This window comes from Myotis myotis, unplaced genomic scaffold, assembly GCF_014108235.1.
Source record: "Myotis myotis isolate mMyoMyo1 unplaced genomic scaffold, mMyoMyo1.p scaffold_m19_p_9, whole genome shotgun sequence".
Classification (NCBI taxonomy): domain Eukaryota; kingdom Metazoa; phylum Chordata; class Mammalia; order Chiroptera; family Vespertilionidae; genus Myotis; species Myotis myotis.
The window spans coordinates 91,465,949-91,484,421 of NW_023416401.1; the positions used below are offsets into that span (position 1 = coordinate 91,465,949).

The 18,473-nt window shown below is 62.6% G+C and overlaps 1 protein-coding gene across 1 annotated transcript in view; it reads right to left on the reverse strand.

Moving 5' to 3' along the window:
- The window catches only part of LAMA5 (laminin subunit alpha 5), a 51,492-nt gene that overhangs the window by 30,653 nt on the left and 2,366 nt on the right, over positions 1 to 18,473 (reverse strand). Inside the window, exons 2-11 of the mRNA XM_036323531.1 lie at positions 15,450 to 15,602; positions 6,147 to 6,264; positions 5,770 to 5,888; positions 5,522 to 5,692; positions 5,300 to 5,397; positions 2,202 to 2,317; positions 1,713 to 1,831; positions 1,528 to 1,618; positions 1,202 to 1,336; positions 1,045 to 1,104 (exon numbers count right to left, since the gene is read on the reverse strand). Coding sequence (XP_036179424.1) covers positions 1,045 to 1,104; positions 1,202 to 1,336; positions 1,528 to 1,618; positions 1,713 to 1,831; positions 2,202 to 2,317; positions 5,300 to 5,397; positions 5,522 to 5,692; positions 5,770 to 5,888; positions 6,147 to 6,264; positions 15,450 to 15,602 — 1,180 coding nt within the window. The remainder of the gene's footprint in view (positions 1 to 1,044; positions 1,105 to 1,201; positions 1,337 to 1,527; positions 1,619 to 1,712; positions 1,832 to 2,201; positions 2,318 to 5,299; positions 5,398 to 5,521; positions 5,693 to 5,769; positions 5,889 to 6,146; positions 6,265 to 15,449; positions 15,603 to 18,473) is intronic.

Sequence of the window (18,473 nt, forward strand, 5' to 3'; positions counted from 1 at the left end):
AATTTATCCAAAGAAAATGAAAACGCTAACTGGGAAAGCTGTCTGGCCCCAGCGATCCTGCAGCCTTCCTCATAACGGCCGAGGCCACGAATGGACGGTGCCTGCAGATGAGACTGTGGCGTGCCCTCAGCCAAAGACAGGTCCCCATCCCAGACATGCTCCCGCGGAGGAGCGTCGCCCGTGGCGAGGACCAGGCTGTCAATATAAACCTGCTGTGTCCCAAAGCAGTGACTTGATTAATGCGTGTGCCAACGCCTGACGCTGGCAGGTCGTTTCACCCTGAGAACCAGCTGGCGCCCCAGCCTGGGCAGAACCCTCTTTGGGAAACCTTCCTACAGAAGAACTGAGGAGTTATGGGAAGCTTGAGCTGCAAGGATGTTTATCGGAACATTATTATTATTTTTTTTTTAAATATATTTTATTGATTTTTTACAGAGAGGAAGGGAGAGAGATAGAGAGTTAGAAACATCGATGAGAGAGAAACATCGATCAGCTGCCTCCTGCACACTCCCCACTGGGGATGTGCCCGCAACCCAGGTACATGCCCTTGACCGGAATCGAACCTGGGACCTTTCAGTCCGCAGGCCGACGCTCTATCCACTGAGCCAAGCCGGTTTCGGCCGGAACATTATTTTTAAAAAGACAATTGGAAAGAGCCTAAAACCCCAGCAATTGCGTGTTGGTTGAAGAAACGCTACATCGTTCTGTGTGACACAGGACGAGAAGCGACACGTCTGCAGGGTGGCGGTGGGTGGGAACGCAATTCTGAAACAGGAGGCAGAGCACACATCCGTGTGAGTGAACGCCAGTGTGCATGCCCAGAGGTCCCGCGGCGCGAAGAGGGGCTGCAACGCGGGGAATGTCTCCTTCGACGGTAAGCTTACTTAGATTTTTGACGGTTTTCTAGCATCAATGTGTATTGTTCGCATAAAATGAAAAGAACCCAAATTAATGTGACTAAAGTGAATATCCCACCTTTCTGTGTGGCCCTCCTGCCCCCTGCTCCAGGGGCACCGGCGGAGCGGGGACCTCAGCGACACTTACTCACAATCTGTCCGGCCTGCTGCACCTGTGCCACGGAGGAGTTTCGGGGGGCGGACACAGCTGGGGAGGAGACACGCATGTCAGCCAGGTCGGCTCAGCACATGGAGGGAGGAGGCAGGACCAGAGGCCCCCGGCCCGCCCCCGGCAGCACCCTCACAGTAGCAGTGTGGGAAGCCCACGAGGCCGGCGGCACACGCCTCGCACCGCTCCCCCGCGAAGCTGGGCCGGCAGTAGCAGCGGCCGGTCAGGTCTTCACACGTCCCGTCAGTGAAGTTTGACTCGCAGTTGCAACCTGGGTGGGGGCCGGGAGTCATGAGACCCAAGCCCAGGACTCGGGCCCAGGACGGGCAGTCTCTCCTCAATCTGGGCAGTGGGGGGAGAGCTGTGGCCGGGCCCCGGGGAGGCAGGGGGCCGGGGACCCTGGGCTACCCTGCTCCCAGCCACCCGTCCCCAGGACACCCCAGCCAGGTTGACCCCACTCACGACGGCAGGTGTGGGGCGAGTCCAGGGGCTGGTCAGGGTCGCGGTAGAAGCCGGGCAGGCAGCGTTCACAGTTGATGCCGGTGGTGTGATGCTGGGGGTAGAGGAGGGCCGTTGAGTCCAGGGTGTCTGGTCCAGCAGCACCTGGCCCCGCCCACCCCGCAAGTGCCGCTTGGAGCCCCGCCCACCTGGCAGGCGATGCACACGCCCCCGCCTTGGTAGACGCTGTCCTGGTTCTGGCTGGCGTTGTGCCTGTCCACCTCAGGGTCGTAGTAGCAGTCGTCCGCATGGCCGTGGCAGTTGCAGGCTGGAGGGAAGGGCAGGCACCCAGCTGTCAGCAGGGCCCCCAGGCTACACCCCACAAACCAGACAACCTCAGATGTGGCCAACCACACACATGTGCATAGGCACTGTCAGTGTGTAAGCTTGTGTGAGTACAGCTGTGAACATGCATGTGAGTGTCCGCACTCGAGCGGGCGAGCACCTGTGTCCATGTGTGTACTGTACATGCATGTGCGAACATGTGTGTGCTCAGGCGTGTATGTGTAAGCACGTGTGTGAGTGTATCCATGAGCACTGTGTGTGCATGTGAGTGAGCACTGCCAGTGTGTAAGTGTGCAGAGAGATGTGCATGTATGAGCTTGTGCAGAAGCATGTGTGCACGAGGGGGCACTCACACTGACACTCGTTGGCACTCTCAGGAGTGGCTGGCTTCCACTGCTGCTGGTTGAAGCCGGGGCAGCAGCGCTCACAGGAGCCCCCACAGGTGTTGTGCTGGCAGGCGCACTTCAGCCTGTGGGACACATGGCACAGCGGGCTCAGACCCGCAGAGGAAGAGCAGGAGGAAGCAGAGGCGCAGGGGCTGTGCGGGTGGGTGAGCTGTGCGTGGGGTGCTGAGCGGTCAGCCGGAGCCCTGGGGCCGGGAGCTATGCCATCCCCACCAGGCCAGGCCCTGAAGCCCAGGTCTTGCTCAGCAGGCAGCCCTGAGCTCAGTCTGAAGCCCGTGAGTCCAGGGCACTCCCCAGAGGCAGGTGGCCAAGCACAGCTCCCCCTTCCAGCCGGGGGCAGACACCCGTGGGAGGGCTGGAACCCTGCCTGCTGTCCTAGAGAGCAGCTCCTGTTGGCTCAGTGGCAGGGGACAGCTGGCCGCAGCTGGGAACGGAGGTTGTGGCCACCTCCTGCAGACACTCATGCCAAAGCCCCACCCAGCCTAGGCCATATGTCCACCAAGGTGGGGCCAGAGTGGGCCCCATCTGAGCTGTGTGTTTCTGGGTCCTGGGCCAGTGCTGTGCATGACCCAGAGCTCCAATCCCACCACCCTAGCCCCGTCCCCACGAGGGTCCGCAGGGCCTTGGGCGTCAGCACTGGTGTCCCTCGGCGTCCAGGGACACCTGGAGGGCCTGCGTGGGAGAGGGGGCAGGACAATCTGCCGCAGGGAGGCAACCACAGGCTGCAGCTGCTGTTAGACTTTCCAATGGTCAACATGGGCAGGGCACCCCTAAGCTAAGGAATTCGCGTAGAGCTGTGCCAGGTTGGTGATACCCAGCGTGTTTGGCAAAAGCCCTCACAAAGCCACTCTGGAGGCTCCTTCCCGGTCCAGGGCACGCGGGAGTCACAGAGAAGCAGGGCCGCCACCGCAGCAGACAGGGCTGACCCAAAAGCTTCACGGAGCAATGGGCAGACACCTGAAACGAGGACGCTTAAAGACTCACCTGAGGCAGCTAAAATTCATGAAAAATAGGTGGGAAAATTAAATTAAAAAGAAAAATAGGTGGTGTGACTAAAGAACCAGTCAGAATTCCTATAAACAAAAAGCAAAATGACTGCATTTAAGGCTCAATGGGTGGGCTGCGCAGGTCAGACGCAGGGAGGAGACTGAGCGGAGAAGGCAGCTTGGAGACAGGCGAGGATCCAGACGTCCCGAGACAGAAGGAAACCATAACCGAATTCCAGAAGGAGAAAGGGGGCAGATGAGGAGCCCAGCAGGCAGAGAGCTGTCAGCCAAGGGCGTCAAAAGGCCTGCGTCCTGGCCTGGCCGAGTGGCTCGATTGGTGGGAGCATCGTCCTGTGCACCGAAAGGTGGCAGGTTTGATTCCTGGTCAAGGCACACACCCAGGCTGTAGGTTTGATCCCCAGTTGGGGCATGTGCGGGAGGCAGCCGATCGTTGTTTCTCTCTCTCCCTTCCTCTCTCTACCAAAAAATAAAAAATAAAAACCACAATTAAAAAAAAAAGCATGAGTCCTGAGGCAGAGAAAACATGTCCACCCCTTAACACCAGAGTGGACCAGCAGAGCACCAAGACACAGAAACTTCCAGAAGATGCCCAGGCAACATGAGCAGGATGGGGGACTCTCCCAAGCTTCCAGAGATGCCGAGAGACCACGAAGTGTTGAGAGACATGACCTTCAGCCAGAATTTCAGTCAGTTAAAGTTTCACCCAAGAGTGAGGGCAAACAGCCATTGTAGGCGACGACACACAGACCCGGGAGACTCACCAGCTGCCACAGACGGACGTGTCCCCCCCAGTTCCCATGTGAAACCTGACGCCCAGACAGCCTGGGGGTCTATGGGGGTGGTCAGGTCATGAGGGTGGAGCCTTCATTCAAGGGATTACTGTCCTTATAAAAGCACCCAGAGAGTCCCCTGCCCTCTGCCCACCATGTGCGGATGCAGTGAGAGGACGCCTCTGGGACCCGGGAAGTGGCCCCCAGCAGCCCCAAAACTGTGAGAAGTGAAGCATGATCGGTGTTTTGTTATGGCAGCCAGAGCAGCCAGACACTGGCAGCAGCCTCCACGACCTTCCAGGTCAGGGAGGGGGAGTGGAGACACTGGTGTGTGCTGGGTGCTGGCGCCTGGGCCTGGGCACGCTGTGCAGCCCTGTGCCCCGCCTGGGAGCTGAGCTCGCCCACGCCCACGTGCAGTGCCCGTGCCGCCCAGTGGGCAAGGGCAGACCTGCCTCTCTTCCAGTGCGCCCCTCCCAGGCCTCACAAGTTCTTACTTGGCACCAAGTTCCTCAGAGCAATGGCTGCCTGAGAGCGGCAGGCAGGAGCCCGGGGCGGCAGGGAGCCTGGACAGCAGGTGGGTCCCCAGGGCCTGCCTGTCCCTCCCTCTTTAGACCCATTGGTTGCAAAGGACTGGTTTGGGGTTCGCCTCTATGCTGTCTGGGCTTCACTTGTCTCCCTATAAATTGGGGTACAGACAAAGCAATAAAACCCCAGCAGAAGGCACAGAGAAGACCCCAAATCCAAGAGCGTGGTGTGGGGGCTGCGTGATTTTGAGGCAAGGAAGGTACAGGGCACACACCTACTGACCGCTTGTTAAAGATGCAGACGCCTGGGCCCTGCCTTACTGGCTGACTCAGGCCCAAGGCTGCTGCCTGCACTGTGCGGGGTGCCTGTGGGGGCTCGGCACCCTCAGCTCCCCGTCCAGGCCCTGGGCCTGCCTGTGGTGGGAGGTGAAGGTCAGGGTGGGGGGCGGAGGGAGTGTGTTTGTGGGGTTGGCAGAGGACAGGAATGTGCAGCCGCAGGCTGACGCCTCCACGGCGACTCCCGTCCATCAGGCCCTGGGCTTGGGGTCTGGACAAGAACTTCACCTCCACTGGCAGCAGGGCCTAGGGCACTGCCCCTCCCCTCGCTGTGCACATGGGAAAGACACCACAGCATGGCAGCCAGTGCAGCTCACAGGGGCCAGGGACATGGCAGGCAGTAGAACCAGGCCTCCTCCCCCCAGGCTGGCAGGGGATGAAGGGGGTGGGCAGGGAGCCGACGATCTCACCTGAAGGGGTCTGCAGGGTCTACGGGGTCACACACATCCGCGTGGCCGTGGCAGACACAGCGCCCGCCAATACTGATGTCCTTGATGCTGTAATAGTACTGAACACCTGGCTGTGAGTGTCGAGGCCCCCACACCAGCCCGGCCCACCCACCAGGACCCCCACATGGCCCAGACCCCCCATGTGACCCAGACCCCTACGTGGCGCCCGGCCGGCGTGCTCACCCGGCGGGTGACGGTGGGGTCCCGCAGGGCCTTGCCCATGAGGTGGCCCAGCAGTGTGTTCGTGCGCAGGAAGCGCAGGCGGATGTTGGTGGCTTTGGTGAAGTCACGCAGCAATGGCGAGTAGGAGAAGTTCATGGCCCCCGGACGCCCGTTCACCAGGGACACCACAACCTGTAGACAGGATGGAGTCAGGCCGGCACCTGACTGCCGCCACCCCCCGCGGGGCCCGCCGCACCCGCCTGGCCCACCTCGCCGTTCTCCAGGGGCACGATCCGGGAGTACTCCGTGCTGCAGATGACATCGTCGTCCTGCGTGATGCGCTCCAGCCTCGGCACCCCGAATCGCTCCAGGCAGTCCCTCCTGGAGGCTGCGGAATCGGGGTGAGGGGGGGTGAGGGTGCAGGGCCAGGAAAGCGGCCTTGCCCTGTGTGCCTGAGCTCCCCAGAGCTTCGTGGCCTAGTCTGTGAAGTGGAACTGGTCCCACGTCAGGGAAGGGAACCACTCAGCCCCACCTGCCTTTGGGGTGCGCCCCCCACAGTCTTGACCCAACAGAAGCTGGGTGTGACAGAGCGGGCAGTAATGCCACCCGGGACGCGCCTGCCAGCCCTGGGCTCCGAGAGACTCACAGGCGAAGAACTGCCAAGGCTGGTAGGTGTGGCCGAAGTCCACAGAGCGCTCCAGCACCCAGAGGTCCGGTCGCGGGGAGTTGGCAAACTTGATGAGCACGTAGGCCACATGGAACACCTGCGGGGGGAGGGGGTGATGCCCGCGGCCCTCCTCTTGCCTGGAGGGCTGGTGGGGAGGGATGGGCGTGGGCTCCCTTCTCCCACAGTGGACATCTGTGGTTTTCCTGTGAGGGCCAGCCACACCCAGGGGAGAGGGCCAGCCACACCCAGGGGAGAGGGCCAGCCACACCCAGGGGAGAGGGCCAGCCACACCCAGGGGAGAGGGCCAGCCACACCCAGGGGAGAGGGCCAGCCACACCCAGGGGAGAGGACCAGCCACTCCCAGGGGAGAGGGTCAGCCTCACCCAGGGGAGAGGGCCAGCCTCACCCAGGGGAGAGGGTCAGCCACTCCCAGGGGAGAGGGTCAGCCACACCCAGAGGGGAGGGTCAGCCTCACCCAGAGGGGAGGGTCAGCCGCTCCCAGGGGAGAGGGTCAGCCGCTCCCAGAGGAGAGGGTCAGCCTCACCCAGGGGAGAGGGCCAGCCTCACCCAGGGGAGAGGGTCAGCCGCTCGCAGGGGAGAGGGTCAGCCACACCCAGAGGGGAGGGTCAGCCTCACCCAGAGGGGAGGGTCAGCCGCTCCCAGGGGAGAGGGTCAGCCGCTCCCAGAGGAGAGGGCCAGCCTCACCCAGGGGAGAGGGCCAGCCACACCCAGAGGGGAGGGTCAGCCTCACCCAGGGGAGAGGGCCAGCCACACCCAAGGGAGAGGGTCAGCCACTCCCAGAGGAGAGGGTCAGCCTCACCCAGGGGAGAGGGCCAGCCTCACCCAGGGGAGAGGGTCAGCCACTCCCAGGGGAGAGGGTCAGCCACACCCAGAGGAGAGGGCCAGCCGCTCACGGAGTAGCCCCGGGGCTGGATGACCGCCCATGGCCGCTGAGGCCTACACCGGGGACACTGCCATTCCTAAGGGCTCCCTACCTGGATCTGGGGGTACATTGGTCCAGGGCCCAGACCTGCCTGCCTCCCCATCCCTGCCCCGAGAGCCCAACAGCCACACTGGTCCTAGGGCTCTGAGGCTAAGACTTGGGGGGCAGCCTATCTACAGACCCTACAGAGGGGCTGGTCAAGGAGAAGACAGGAGCTCACCCTCCCCCCGACCCGTCACACAGCTCCGACGGGCAGTGGCCAGGCACGGCAGCCTGCTCCCATCATGCCTGGCCTCATCGCGCAGCTGGCAGGTGACACCTGGGGACGGGCGCCTGTCCTGTCTCACCTGGTCAGATCCCATCTCTCTCAGAGCCAATCTGAGCCCGCCCTTCACTCTGACAGCCCCCGGCACTGAAGCACCCCGCCCCGGGGGGGGGGGGGGGGAAGGGGCAGGCGCAGCTGGACCCAACGCCTCTGTTGTGACAAGTCCCAGGGAGGAAGACAGACTGGAACATGGGGAGTTGGTTCTCACTGCCAAAGACCCCCCTCACCCCGCTCCCCGGGATGATGCACACGGCGGAGGCCCATATCACATCGGCACCTGGAACCCTGGACCCAGGCCCAGCCCCCAGGAAAGGCCCCTGGGACCCCTGGGACCCCCAGGAGCGTCAAGGGCTCAAAAGCACCTGCTCAGCCCGAGGCCTCGATGGCGAGGCGGGGCCCAGGCCCCGAGGTGGGTGTGTGACAGGCTCGCCCTCACACTTCTGCCCGCACAGCCCCCTGGGAGCGCCCACCCCAGGCTTGTCTCCCACAGGGAAGGATGGTGGCTCCCAGGCAGCTCTGAGGACAAGCCGCTCCCCTCGGCCCCAATGCCAAGGGAACAGCAAAGCTGACAGCCATTGTACACGCTGAACTCTGTGTGTGGAGTGTGGGCTCCAAGGAGATCCGCACAGGGTAGTGGGGGGACACAAACACCCCCAGCCTGCGCTCAGGAGTGGGAGGCCCAGACATGCTGATTAACATGCCACACGTAGTGAGAGCCCACCCCCCAGCCCCCCACACCAGGGCTGCTCACAGGGGCACCCCCTGTGGGCTCTGAACTGTCCACAGACCCCTAGGATGATGTCATGCTCCAGGCCACCGTCCGTACCCTCCGAGGGCCCTGCCCAGCCCAGAGGAGCAGGTCCCCTTTGGGCGTCCACTGGTCTGAATCCCCCCGCGGCCAGTTGAGGCAGCGCAGGAGTCCCCTCCAGGGCTGCCCAAGGCCGCCATGGTGACCCCATGGAGGAACGGTGACCCCTCAAGGCCCAGCCCTTAGGGGGCACAGGCTGCTAAGGATGCCGGCGGGGCAGGGTCCCGCCCGGAGCCACGCCTGTGCTGAGGTGGCCCTCCCGGAAGGCCTGTCTCAGGGACGGCCCCCGTCAAGCCAGGGGCCTTCCTGGGCGGGGGCGGGGGGAGCCTAGTCACCCCTGTCCAGGCTCTGAGGTCATCTTCCCTCCCTGCTGGGTGGGGGAGGGTGCGCCCCGGGGGACAGACCCTGTACCCAGCCAGCACCTTGGCCAACCCTCAGCATTCCAGGGAGCCCCAGGGGACTTGGCTGTGTGTGAGTCACCCAAGGCCCCCAGGAGACTGAAGGCTCCCCCCAGCCGCGGGGCCCACCCCCGCCTTTCCCTGAGTGAGGCCACCAGGCTGCAGCCGCCACTGGCCAACTCTGCCCCCCCCTCGGCGGCAGCTGCCTGTTTCCCAGCTGAGGGCACTTGCACAAATATTGATTTGAAGACACTGATGAGCAGGACCGGGCGTCATGGAAGCTGCGCCCACGCCCGTCACGCTGGGACGCGCTTAGAGAAAGGCCCCGCCCCTGTGGCTGTCCACCTGGCCATCTGCCTGTCACACAAGAGGCCTGGCCCAGGCTGGAGGGGAGGAAGGCATGAGCCCAGCGCTCTCTCTCGGTCTGTCCCCGACCTGGTGCCGCTCCCAAGGCCACACTGGGCCTGACCCCGGAGAGCCTGGCGGCCGCGCCCACCACCCTGCCCCCACCGCCCCGGCTCTGCTGCCAGCGCAGGCTGACCTTTCCCGCTGCAGAGTTCTTTGCAGAAGGAAAGAACGTCTTTTAAGCAAAAGCCAAACAAAAGCCTCCTGAGTTATTTTTAACAATCTGGCTATTTTGGGGCAGGCACGTCTCCAGGACAGCAGCCGGACGGCCTCTCGGTCACTACACCCTGGCCCCCATTCCCGGCCTGACCACAGAGGGCCCCCCAGGAGGGCTTCTACCCCCCTGCCCCCGTGACCAATGCCTGACGGGGGCCAGGCCAGAGCAGGAGACCCAGGTGGGCTCAGGCACTAATGGCCAAGTGACCCCGAGTAGCCACATCCCCTCCTGGGCACAGGAGCAGTGGAAAGAAAGACAGGGGTCAGGAGTCTGGTGTGATGGCTGCCAGAGGCCTGCACAGAAGATGCACCTGTCCCTGAGGTAGACAAGCAAAAGCAGCAGCACCTGTCCGGACACTGCGCCTGGTGCCGCGCTCCGCTCCGCAGTGCAGAGGCCCCGGTGGGGAGGGAATGCTTGCTGGGTGGCCGGGGCTGGGATTTGGACAACACTAGAGAGGAATGAAACCTGGAGGGTGCAGAGGGTGGCCAGCAGCCTCCTGGGCTCAGGCACCTCTGTCACCAAGGGCAGGGTGGTGGCTGGAACCCCTGGATTGCAAGCACACCCCATCTCTGCCCTGGCCCATCTCAGAGCTAGGAAGAGCCAGGCAGGCCAGGAGCAGAGGGCCCAGCCCCCACCCACCAGGCAGGCTGCGTGAATCACTGGGCAGTCCTGACTCAGCCCTGGCCCTGCCGGAAGCAGGGCTGGTTCCTGGGGCTGGGCCAGGGTCCCAGGCTGTGGCCGGGTGGAGGCAGGAAGCCCCTCCTAGACCGAGCGTCCGGGCTAGCTCCCAGGCCATTCCCGAGTGAACAGTGGGGCACCCAGACCTCCTGGATTCCCTGCCAGGTGCTGGGCCGGCGTCTGTGCCCCCACCCCTGTCTGCTGAAAGCACCCGCCCTCGCCCCAGGTCTGCCCTCTCCCCAGCGTGCCCACCCTCTCAGCAGAGACCCCTCTGGAAACCTTGATAAAGGTTAACGCCACAGCAGGGGCTGGCCCGGCCTGCAGGGGCCAGGGCAGGTCAGGGCAGGTCAGGGCAGGGCGGGTGAGTCTATGCAGGCCCCCACCGGGGTAAAGAACAGCCGTCCACACCAGGTCAGGGAGGACCAGCTCCAGCAGGGCGGGGAATGGAACAGTGAAGCATGGAAATGCAGAAGGGACGGGCAGAGGCCCAGGGGCCTGACTGTGGGACGGGCGCCCAACAAACAGGAGCGCAGAGCAGGTGGGGAACTTCAGGGGAGGGGAGGGTGGAAGGGCCCTGCTGGGTGCTCAGGAGCTCACCCGCTAGAGTGGAGCGTCAGTGCCCGCTGGGCCAGAACGTCAGGGTGCTCCCTGCTCCCATCCCCTCCCCCCTGCAGAGGCCCAGGAGGCCAGGTGGTCAGCCCCGGCCACAGGAAGTGGAGTTTATCCCAAGGGGACCTCAAGCCCAAACAGTTTAGTCTCCGCGAGTGGCGCTGCTGGAGGTCGACGTTGTGGGGTTTGTTTAAAACCAGACGGGCCTTAGCCTGATAGAGCATCAGCCTGCGGACCAAAGGGTCCCAGGTTCGATTCTGGTCAGGGCAGGTGCCCTGGTTGCAGGCTCCTCCCAGGCCCAGGCCCTGGCCCTGGCCGGGGCTCGTGCAGGAGGCAACCGATCCGTGTGTTGTCTCACATCGATGTTTCTCTCTGTCTTTCCCTCTCTCTTCCATCTCTCTAAAAATCAATGGAAAAATATCCTCAGGTGAGGATTAACAACAATAAAACCAACCAGCCCTAATCGGTTTGGCTCTGTGGATAGAGCATCGGCCTGTGGACTGAAGGGTCCCAGGTTCGATTCCAGTAGGGGGTGTGCAGGAGGCAGCTGATCAATGTTTCTCTCTTATCGATGTTTCTAATTCTCTATCCCTCTTCCTTCCTCTCTGTAAAAAAATCAATAAAATATACTTTTTTAAAAACCACACACACAAAACAATAAAACCAAACAAACAAAAAAAACGAAGATGGGAGCCCAGCAGGTGTGGCTCAGCAGTTGTGTTGACTCAGGAATCAAGAAATCCCTGGTTGGATTCCGGGTCAGGGCACATGCCTGGGTTGCAGGCTCGATCCCCAGTGGGGGCGTGCAGGAGGCAGCCGATTAATGATGTTCCTGTCATTGCTGTTTCTATCTCTCTATCCCTCTCCCTTCCTCTCTCTCTCTCTAAAAATCAATAATAATAATAATAATAAAACAACAGATGGAAAACAGGAGCCTTTGGGGGGCGTCTAGTGTGAGGGGCGGGGGACGTCTGTGTGCACCCAAGTGAGCAGAGGCGAGCAGCCCCTGGCTGTGTGTGGCTGCTGAGGGGCAGGAAGCACCAGGCCAGGGATGAAGGGCTGTCAGCAAAAGGCCCAGCAGGGGCAGGTTTCACCGATTCTCACAAGGAGACGCCTGTGCTGGAGCAGGAGGTGCCCTGCCTGGCCCCCCAGGACCTCCCCATGGCCCAGCTCAAGGGGTTGTGTCCAGTCCAGGCCCCACACCTGTCCTGGCTTCTGGGCTCAGTAACCAGAGCCTGGCCAGCCTCGGCTGAACTTCCTGCCACTCCCCTCGAATAACCCCGCTGGCCCTTCTGGGGAGCCAGGCCGGGGCATGCGGGGACCAGGCGGCCTGCACAGGGCGCCCCGAGCCAACCTGCCTGCGGGCGTGGTGCCTGGAAACGGGGATCCAGCCAAAGGAGCTGGTGCAGGGGGGCCTTGCTCAGGTACAAAGGCCCTAAAGCAGGTGCCCAGGTGCCCTCACCGCCCCCCATGCACAGAAGAAACTGAGGTACGGGGGCCAGATGAGGCCTTGGTCTCTCCACACGGTGCTCAGTATGCCCAGGTGCCCAGGGCAGCTCACCGGAGCTCTGCTCCTCAGCAAACCCATCTGATGTCCTGTCCCCCAGGGAGGCCATAGACCCCTCACCTGGCATTTTTAGCCCCCAACCCACACTTCTGGCCTCACAGCCAACCGCCCGCCTCGACCCCAAGGCCGGTGCCATCCCTCTGTACCTTCACCCTGCTGGGTCCCTCCACCTGGCCCTTCAGCATCGGGCTCCAGCACTCCTCACCTGGACCTGGGGAAGGTGCTGCAGCCACAGTAAGGGCCACCAGGGAGATGTCTGGAGAGGGAGGACACGCCATGGGCCTCAACTCACCTGCCCAGGTCCTTAAAACTACTGGGCAGAGGGCCTGAGAGCCCATGGCAGAACCCCTGGTAGGGGCAGAGCACTTGGGTCAGGACCTGCCTCGCCATGCGGCCTGAGCCCAGGAGGTCGGAAACAGCACCCACCCCGCACTGGGTGCAGCGAAGGGAGAGCCCAAGGCAACGGGAGGTCCCACGGGATGGACAGGAGATAAGCAGAACCTGTGGCCCCTGGGAGGACCCTCGGCAGGTCACACCACAGGACTCGGGACACAGCACCTCTGGCACCAGCCTCGGAGCCTTGCTGGCCCCACCTGGAGGCTGGCACTAATGGTTGTCTCGGGCCTGAGGGTCCCTGGCAGAGATCCACGCAGGGAGCGGGGCAAGGTCCCGAGGCCCGAGCCCTGCATCCCCTCCCAGCCAGGACCTGGCTCCTGGGACCTGCTGCTCCATCGGCAACGGGAAGGAAGGGGGTTCCACATCCCCCACAGGGGAAAGGTCAGATAGAGGCAACAGCCATTGAAGGAGGGCAGGCTCGCTGCCCCCGCCAGCTCCGGGCGACCCACCCGGCAGAGGAGGAGCTGTGAGACAGCCGCGGCCCTCTCAGTCTCCCAGAGGCAGGAAGGCCTCCTGATGCCCATGCTGGCCACCCCACCCCCTTTCCAGGGCATCCGCTCCAGATCCCAGAACAAAGGCAGCTGGCAGCCTGCCACCGGAGTGCCCAGCCCTGCTGCCCACTCAGCCCCACTTCCTGAAGGAAGCCCCAGCCCCACCCCGACCCTCGTCTCCAAGGATGACCCAAAGTGGGAGAACCCCAGTCGGGGGTGGGGACCCCTGGGCCCCTCCCGCCCAGCCTGTCTCTCATCTGCACCAGGGAGCATGCTTGGAGGGTTCTGCCCTGGGCACCTCCTCCATCTGACTGTAGGCACAGGTGCTCCTGACACCAGATCTGGGTAGACTTGGAGGCACAGACCCCAGGGTCACTGTGAGGGCCCAGGAGGGCCCGCCTGCACCTCCAGATGCCCCCCAGTGCCCCGGCCCCCCAGTGCTCACTTCCTACCCTACGTGGGCTCCTCTGCCCAGACTGGGTGCTGAGGGCAGGACCTAGTCTCCGTCCCCAACCCCAGCAAGTGGCGCCCCAAAGAGCCAGTCTCTGCTCGTGCTCAGGGAGGAGGGCAATGAGCCCGTTTCCTGTTCCCCCCGGAATTCCACCCTCTCACCCTGGAGGGAGCTGGGTCCATTGTCCCACCCAACTCCAAAGCACACGGTGAGCAGGCCCTGGCCCTGCCCCGTCCCGACCAAGGCTGGCAGCCCCTCGGCCAGACTAAGACAGGGGCTTGGTGGGCTCTCGGGCAGGCAGGGACCGGGTGTGTGTGGGGAAGATGGGAAAGAGGGCTCGGGAGATGAAGAGGAAGGACAGGGAGGGGAGGGAACCATGGTAGGTAGAGGGGTGGGTCCACCTCCCCACAGGCCTAGAAATGGCCCCTTTCTCCTGTGGGTCATTTCACAGTCAGGGAAACTGAGGCTTGGAGAGGCAGGAGGTGCCCACGGTGAACCCTATCCCTGGCCCAGGACCAGTCTACCGAGCAAATGAGCTGCCTGCCACCACATCTCCAGCCAGGTTCACAGCGGCTCAGGCGGCACAGAGCCAAAAGGGGCAGGGACCCCGCGAGCTCCTCCTCAGCCCCACACTGCACCTCGGCTGCGGGCACTGTGCCCACCTGCTCGGAGGCCACTCTGGGGTTGCCATGGAGACTGGGCCATTGCCCCCCCAGCTAGGGCCCTCGCCCCTCCCCCAGCCTGGCCTGGCCTGTCCCAGAGGGAGGGGAAGAGGAGCAGGAGGAGCAGCGAGAACCCACCAGCTCAGCACAAGTTCCCTCTGACCGACCTGCAGTACCAGAGTAGGGGACCCAGGTCACACAGGGTTCTGAGGTCCCTCCCAGGCTCCCAGGGACAGTAGAGCACAGACGTGCTGGAAACCCCATGAAAGCCCCAGCCAGACCTGGGTCAGGTACCAGCACCAGTCCTGGGACCTGCCTGCAGGAGCCCGTGAGGGGCAGCCTTCTCCCTAGTTCCCACCCAGCCTCTTTCCCCGCCTCCCCAGGACATCGCAGCCAGTCCAGAGCCCCCAAAATTTCAGGCCACCCGTTAGAACTGAAACCCACTCCTCTCACTGCCTACCCAACCACTGGGCCAGACCTGTAGACCTCCAGGGAGGTGCCTGACACTGTCCCCCAAACCTGCCCGTGGGGTCTGCCCTTCCAGTGAGCTCAGGTGAGACACTTCACCACCTTCCTCAGACCCTCAGGGTCGCACGCAGCAGGAGGAGGCTCGCAACAGGCAGGCGCACCGGGTCACGCGGCCTGGACTCTAGCATCTAGACCTGACTCCTTCCCCGCCTCGCGGGTTTCGGTCTAGTAAGATCAACCTTGTCACCCCAACTCCAGGCAGGCCTGGCCTCATCTACCCGCCCCCACCCCATCCCAGGAGGCGACGGGATCGCTGGCCCACTTCACAGGCCAGGATGTCAAGGCCAGGCCTCTGGGCAAAGTAACACAGTACCAGGACACACCCTGGACCCTAGTCTAACCCAGCAGGGCCCACCAAGGGGGACTCTTGTCTCTGGAAAATGCTGGCCCCACCCTCCTGCCTGCACAGGGCCCGGAGCAGGCACACCTGACCCCGGGCCTTTGCAGCACAGGTATCCCAGGAATGTCCACTTCCACCAGCCTCCTCCACATTCCTGGGGCCCCTCCCACACTAGCAAGCCAGAGCCTGGCTCCCTGCAGAAGAATTCCTCAGAATACACACCAGGGCTCAGCATTTGCCTCCATGCTGGACCCTCAGCACCCCCACCCTAACTCCCCACGGCCGCCTTTTCACCACAGGGATGGGGAAAGAGCGCGTGAGGTGCCTGCGGTTACACCTCTGTGCTGGGCCTGCCCCAGGGGAAGGTCTGCCCAGACTCCTGGCTGGCCCGAGGGTGCTCAGGCGGGGACCCTGGGCTCAGGAATGCAGAGGTGGGGGCTGTGACGACAAAGAAGGAACCCTACCTGGCCCAGGTCCAGGGTGACGTTGACCTCATTGTACTCCAGGCCGCGGGACAGCGGTGGGCTCTGCCACCAGCGCTCCGTGCCGTCGACGGCATTGCTCACGGGGTGTGCCTTGTTGCTGTTGGCGGCTGTGCAGATGTCACAGTACTGGCCCTGGGGGGACGGAGCAGGCGGATGGTAGAGAAGGGCCTGGACTGCTTGTCCCCTCCACTCACTCTCCCACATCACACACCCCAACCTGGGGACCCTCGTTCACCATTCACTCATTTTCTGTGTCTACTGTGCTCCCGACTCAGGAGACACAGCTCATGTGAGAGGCGGTCACATCCATGTGGAGAGACCAAGAGGGGAAGGAGAGGGACGCCCAATTGGTTTATTTATTTATTTACCTACTTATTTAAATATCTTCTTATTGGTTTCAGAGAGGAAGGGAGAGAGAGAAAGACAGAAACATCAATGATGAGAGAGAATCATGGATCGGCTGCCTCCTGCACGCTCCACACTGGGGATCGAGCCCACAACCCAGGCATGTGCCCTGGTTCATAGGTTGATGCTCAACCATTGAACCATGCCAGCCAGGCTATGTATTTATTTTTTTAATATTTTTATTGATTTATTTTATTTTTAAATATTTTATTGATTTCAGAGAGGAAGGGAGGAAAGAGAGAGATAGAAACATCAATGATGAGAGAGAATCATTGACTGGCTGCCTCCTGCACAGCCCCCACTGGGAATCGAACCCACAACCGGGCATGTGTCCTGACCGAGAATCAATGTGACCTCCTGGTTCATAAGTCGATGCTCAAGCACCAAGCCACGCTGGCCGGACTTTATTGATTTTGTTAGACAGGATGGGAGAGAGAAGAGCATCGATGGGTTGTCTCCCATACAGACCCTGACAGGAAACCAAACCAGCAACCTTTTGGTGCGTGGGATAACGCTCAAACAACTGAGCCACACTGGCCAGGGCAGGGACACCCACTTTAGATGGGAAAATCAAGGTGGGCCTCTCTGAGGAGGTGGCATACTCTATAAGGAGTATGTGTACTCCGGGCAGAGGGACTGCCCACAAAAAGGTCCTGGGGTAGGAAGAACCGCTGGAGCTGGGGGGAAGGGGCCAGTCAAGGGGCAACTCGCTTGCTCCCTACAAACAGAAGGCTGGAATCACCTGGAGGCGAGGGGCCCAGGCGGCCAGGAACAGTCAGACAGCCAGACCCCCTCCTCGCCTCCCAACGGCCTGTCTCCCACACATCCCTGCCAGGCTTCCACCCAGAGCCATCTGGATTAGAGTCTCCAGAGAGACAGAACCAAGCCGTTCCAGTGGCCCGTGGGGACAGGCCCCAGAGAGGAGGCATGTGGGCAGCCAGCAGGAGGCATGTGGGCAGCCTGGACCTCTGGCTCTGCTGCTTCTGAGCGCTGGGACCTGGCCAAGTCACGATAGCTGCTAAGCCTCAGTGTCCCCATCAGAAGAGTGGGGTAATGCTGGCACCTGCCTCAGCTGTCCCAAGATTAATGATCCCACCCCAGGCCCGGCAGCTGCTTCCATCACAGTCCAGACACCTGCCAGGGGCCTGTCCCCTGGGGGGACAGAGGGCTCCCAGCGTCCTGGCCTGCTGTTCCTATCACGGAGGAGCAGGTGCCCAGAGCCTGGGGTGGGGTGGGGGCAGGGCTGGGCCCTGGCCACTAGCCCAGTGGAGCCTAACCCTCCCTCTGCCCCTCCCCGCCCCAGAGGAAACCAGACCTGCCATCCCTCCACATACAACAAAGGCGGCCCTTCGGGACCTGGCAGTGATTGAGGCCAGAGTCTGGGAAAGGCAGACACCACCCCTCTCAGCCTCCCAGGGGGCCAGGCCTCATTGGAGGAGTTGGAGGTGGGAGTGTGGGATGCCCCACCCCCACTCCCAGGCCCCACATGTGCACAGCACCCGCCTCCCCTGGATGGGTCTGCCCCCGGCTCCTTCCATGCACCTGGGAGGGCGAGACCAACAGGCAGCAGCTGGGCTTCCGGATCCTGGTGCTGGGTGCTTTGAGTCCTGCCATCCAGACCTTGCTCCTGCCTGGGGCCTTTGCACCCTGACTTCCTGTCCTCCATCTCAGCTCAGAGGTCACCTCGGTAACAGTGCCCCCACCCAGACCTAGTAGACCACCCAGGGTGCTGCCCCCCCATCCCCCAGACATCACCTTGCTTTTTTTATTCTCCCTCCAGACCTGGAACTGTCTGGTTATTAGTGATTCTGTGTTTACTGCCTCCCGGGGGCTGCGAGCTGGGGGTGAGGGACACCCATCTTGTTTTTAACTGTTCCTGAGCTCACCACCAGAGCAGCCACACCTTGGGGACAGAACCATGGAGGACACCAGAGAAGGGCGGGAGCCAGGTGGACCGTACTGCCGGGCTCGAATGGTGAACCTAGGCTGGAACCTGGAGCTCTGGCTCCCGGGCCTGTGGGAGCTCTTGGGCGAACCGAGGAGGGATTCAAGGGTGTCGCCAGAAGTACTGTGCACATGGGTACAGGCTGTCAGGGCCCTGACTGGCGGGGAGGTTTCACGGAGGAGGTGGGCAAGGCATGTGGCTGGGGTGGTGGCGTTCCGGGAAGGCTGCCTGTGGTCAAGACCCTCCCAGCCTGTGAGTCTGTGTGGCTTCGGCCCAGCCCCTGCAGACAGTCGTCCTCACTGTGCCTGGCCGGGTTCACAGTGGCAGGGGGTGCAGTTCCCTCCACACCTTGGCTGCAGAGGGTCCTGCTGGAGCAGAGTGCGGAAACCGGGAGCAGCGATAAGAACTTCCCCTCCCAGTGAGTCACCATACCAGCAGCCTAGCCCCTGACTTGCCTGCGGGTCTAGGGCCAGTCCTGAATTCCCCCCATGCCCACCTGATGCTGAAAGGGCTGCCCGCACAGGACCGCCTCACCAGCAGGGCTCCAGGTGGGACACCCTGCCTTGGCCCCGCCAGCTTCTGTCCCGTCTCCTCCAGGGGGTCCCCTCGGAGCTGCGAGCCTGCAGCCTTGGGCCCCATGTCCTCTGTGACCT